The sequence below is a fragment of the Cicer arietinum genome, chromosome 7, assembly GCF_000331145.2.
Source record: "Cicer arietinum cultivar CDC Frontier isolate Library 1 chromosome 7, Cicar.CDCFrontier_v2.0, whole genome shotgun sequence".
NCBI lineage: Eukaryota > Viridiplantae > Streptophyta > Magnoliopsida > Fabales > Fabaceae > Cicer > Cicer arietinum.
In genome coordinates, this window is record NC_021166.2 from 14696843 (window position 1) to 14701110 (window position 4268).

Sequence of the window (4268 nt, forward strand, 5' to 3'; positions counted from 1 at the left end):
TAAGTCGAATGAGTTCACTACCATTTGCATTTGTTCGCAGTAGTGGTTGTATCTTCTGTCCACCTGTACACAAAAACTATTCAATTTATTGTTGGAAAAGCTTGTTTTGTAACGGATGGAAGATAGATTCGGCGCATGCACGTTCTTATTTACTCCTCCATTCATCCATCCATCGTGTGCTTTCTAAAAAGTTCTATCAACCTACCCACTTATTATTTATTACCACGGATATGCATATATAATATTATATTTATATATGTGGATTCATTCATTCATTCATGCATATTGTCAAACCAAAATGTACTACAATTTTTTTGGAAGATATTTATTTCCTTGACTATTTGGCTAGAGTTTCTATATATATGTTGAGAGAATGGTTCATACCTTATATGAATTTCAGTATTTCGAAGGATTCAACTCAGTAATTGTGCAAGATAAATACCTTTTTATTGATAAAAAAAACATACAAATTGTTCCAACTTGCCATCATTTAAGTAATTGAATTCTGTATTCATAAATAATAATTGTGGAAAAATTATAGAAATGAGGAAGAGATTATCTATTTTCACACAAAACGTATACTATTTATGTTAGCTTTATTATATGTCATTGTTATCATAAAAAACTTTGGAATTTTATATATGTATTTCCTCTACTTTAAAATATATAAGTAAAAAATGATTAAAAAAATTAATCAATTTTTTTAAAAAATTATATATTAATTTTTTTTAATTTATTACTGTTTATATTTTGGGAAGGATAGAGTATATGAGAAGTGTTAAAAAAAGACTATAAATAGAAAGTGTAAAAAAGTGAAGAATGTACTTGTGTTTGTTTGAAAATAAAATAGAAAATCATTAAAGTAAAGAAAAGACATTTCTCCCGAATCCTCACTAGTAAGTGAGCTGAGATATTAGGAATGGCAATCACAACAATATTACTATGATGGGTATGAATCTTAGAGGACAGTGCAATTCTAACAACTTGATACGTAATATATATGATTGGGGAGGGAGTGTCTTCTTTTCTGTTTGGTTAGTCTTTAATAATATTCAGAAGAAACGTCGCTTCTTGATTGACGCATTCTCTTATATAGATTAGATTAGATGGTATAGTGTCTTGTTTTAACCCTTTCACCAAACTACTTTTTTTTAAAAGAAAACTAAAAATAGTACTGCTAGCTAGTATAAAAAATGAAATCTTCTCACCAATAGAATCGTAGGATTAAAAAAAGAGTTTTGATTAAAATAAGGATGAAATCCTTACCAACTGATCCTAAGTTGTGGAACCCTACTATATAGCAGCCGGCTTTTGCCTTTCTGAAATTCAAGATACTCACCAGAGGACTTTATGTTTTATTAAAAATTAATTATTTGGTAGAGATTAATTAATTAATGAATAAAATTAAAAAATAAAGAAATTTGACTCTTGATGAATGAGAGAGGGTAAAAAAAGCATAGAGAGAGAGAGAGAGAGAGAGAGATTACATGCCTCGTCAAGCATTGTAAGAAGTTTGACCTTCCTTCTTTGATGCTCAATCCTATCAGCAGGTGACAAAGGTGAAACATCTTTTGATGAAGACGAAGAAGCACCGCCACCAACACTACCACCATGATTTGAATTAGGGTTTGAAAGTTGCCTTGCAAAGTTGTTATTCTTCTTGAATTGACCCCTTCCAACACTACAAAACTCTTCCAACAATTCTTGAGCAGCTTTAACATACTTTGAATTCCTCAAAACATTAACAACACCTAAAGAAGAAGAAGAAGAAGATGAAGAACCAAATCCAACATGTCCATGTTGGTTAATCGTTCCTAATCCACCAAGATTCTTGTAAGAAGCTCCTCCACCTTGATTGTAATATAAAAAACCAGCAGCATCACCCATTCTTAATTCCTCCGAATGGTGTTGCTGTTGTTGCAAGGAAGAAGAGAGAGACAAAGAAAGACCTTGTCCTTCAACAACACTTGAAATCTCAACTGGATTGTTGTTGATTTGGTGGTGGTGGTGAGTTGTACCAGGAACCCATGTGAATTGACCAAAAGAGCCTCCCGTTCCAGAAGTAAAACCTTGAAGATTTGAAGTTGAAGGATTGGGAAGTAACATATGGAGAGTTGAAGAGGAATTGGTTGATGGTGGTTGAGGAGGTGAAGGGGATCTGGTGGTTTGCGGGTTCATGAGAAAAAGTTGCATGGCAGCTGCTGAGTCAGCATTTATATTTGACATCTGATGATGATGAGGATGATTTTTTGAATCTGTTAAAATTGTTTGTCTGTTACCATACCAGTCACTGGAACTAGCTATTCCATGCTGGGGTGGTGTTCTTGTTGAGGAACGAAACGACGTCGTTGATGTCATTTGTTGCTGTTGCTGTTGCTGTTGCTGCTGCTCTAGTAATTCGGCCGCAGAAGATGCGCTGTGGGGGAAATTGAACATCTCTGATAACATTCCGGTTGTTTCGTAAACCGGAAGACCGCCTGGTTCTTCGTCTATGCCGATCAGTGGTGGTGGTGGTGGTTGTTGTTGTGAGCCGAAGCCGCCGTGGACTCTCACTTTATCTCTTTGATTTTGGTTTTCAATTGTGGTGGATCTCTCGAAACCGTTTGAGAAAGCGATGTGGTTGTGATGGTGGTTGTGGTAATCTTGGGACATAGAATTGTTGGAGTTTTGAGAATTTGAATAAAAGGAATGAAATTGGTGATTTTTTGAATTTGAGAGATTTGAAGAATTATTATTCAGGGACGGTGTTTGTGTTGCTATTCCCATCTTAACATTTTGTTCTTCTTCACCATTATCATAATCATTGAATTCATAAGTAATCAAGATGGATCGCCTTTTCAATAATCAAATCTGACAAATTCAAACACCAAAAATCATATATGTAATATTTGATGAACCAAATTTAAAATTAATTTTCATTTCATCATTTTCACGCATAGATATATATATATATATACACACACACATGTATTGTACCTGTTAGAGGTGAAGAGTATGAAAGGATGAAGAGTTCTCAAACATCGTTTTCTCTTCTGAGCTATTGAAAGCTTCTTCAATTCCTTCTCTCTCTCTCTCTCTTACAAACAGGCACACTCACATATGCACTCTCTATCTAACTTATGTGGTCTCTTTCTTTCTCTATCGCTCCTTTTTTTTCTTTCTCTTTGTTGCTCTTTGCAGTAAGTACTGCTGTCTTTGCAATCACCTTGTGGAAAAAGAAAGATGGAACTTGGAAATTGTATACAATTATAAATAAAAGAAATTAAAAATGGTGGATTTGGAGGGGACTCATATATCTCTCTCAAATAAACACAGTGAGAGAGAAAGAGAGAGATGAAAGAGAAGCGGTCGCTGTTCTTTCTCTTCTTTGCTCTTCACCACCTCCTTTAGTATTTTTCTCTCCCACCAATAATGTCTTTTTATATTTTCCTTTCTTCTCTAAATCTTCACTATCACACAAAATTCACATAAATAGATTGCAAGCCCAATAACAAAATATTCATGCTCTACAATTACTACAATAACCTTACAAAAATACAAATTCAGGATATGTGGAAGAAAATTTAAATACTCTCAAATAACAGAATATTTCCTCAAACTCAATTATAATAAAAAAAAATTATATTTATTAGACCCAACTATAAGCAAATGTCAACTTATGTTAGTATATTTAATGTTATTATTTTTTCAAACATAAACCCTCAAATTAATTTGTTAATATTGCAAGGAGATGGTCATTATAATTAAGGATAAGTTAGTAATTTTTTCATGTTTTACATGAAATCAAAATAAAATAAATTTAATTTAATTAAGTTTTTTTTTGTTTTATATAATTTAACTATTATTAAAATTGAAATAATTAATTTTTTTAATAAATGTGAAATAATATATTTTTGTTTTTAAATAAATAATGAGGGATCTTAAAAAAAAAAAAGAATAATAATAAGGGAGTATCTAATAATATTTCATTTCATTTATATGCTTGACAGCCAAGATAATAATATGAACGGAATGGAATATTGGAATCCATGTTTAAGAAAATATTTTTTTAGGGTTGGATTTTGCAGTAAAATTCATCCATGATGCCATTGGAAGTGTTGGATTTTATTGTCATTTGAATACGTCCTTTGGGAACCAACATAAAATTATACGGAATAAAATAAAGATAAGGTCAGTACAAAGTCATCTCAATGATCCAAACTGCCCCATCTTTTTTATTCTCTTGAAATGACCAATATGACCTTGATAATCATTGCAAATGGAGATAA

General features: G+C 32.1%; 1 protein-coding gene across 1 annotated transcript in view; it reads right to left on the reverse strand.

The window, feature by feature from the left end:
- The window catches only part of LOC101504960 (BEL1-like homeodomain protein 2), a 9094-nt gene extending 5644 nt beyond the window's left edge, over window positions 1-3450 (reverse strand). Inside the window, exons 1-3 of the mRNA XM_073363700.1 lie at window positions 2977-3450; window positions 1492-2850; window positions 1-63 (exon numbers count right to left, since the gene is read on the reverse strand). Coding sequence (XP_073219801.1) covers window positions 1-63; window positions 1492-2766 — 1338 coding nt within the window. The 5' untranslated portion in view covers window positions 2767-2850; window positions 2977-3450. The remainder of the gene's footprint in view (window positions 64-1491; window positions 2851-2976) is intronic.
- Window positions 3451-4268: the final 818 nt, after the last annotated feature.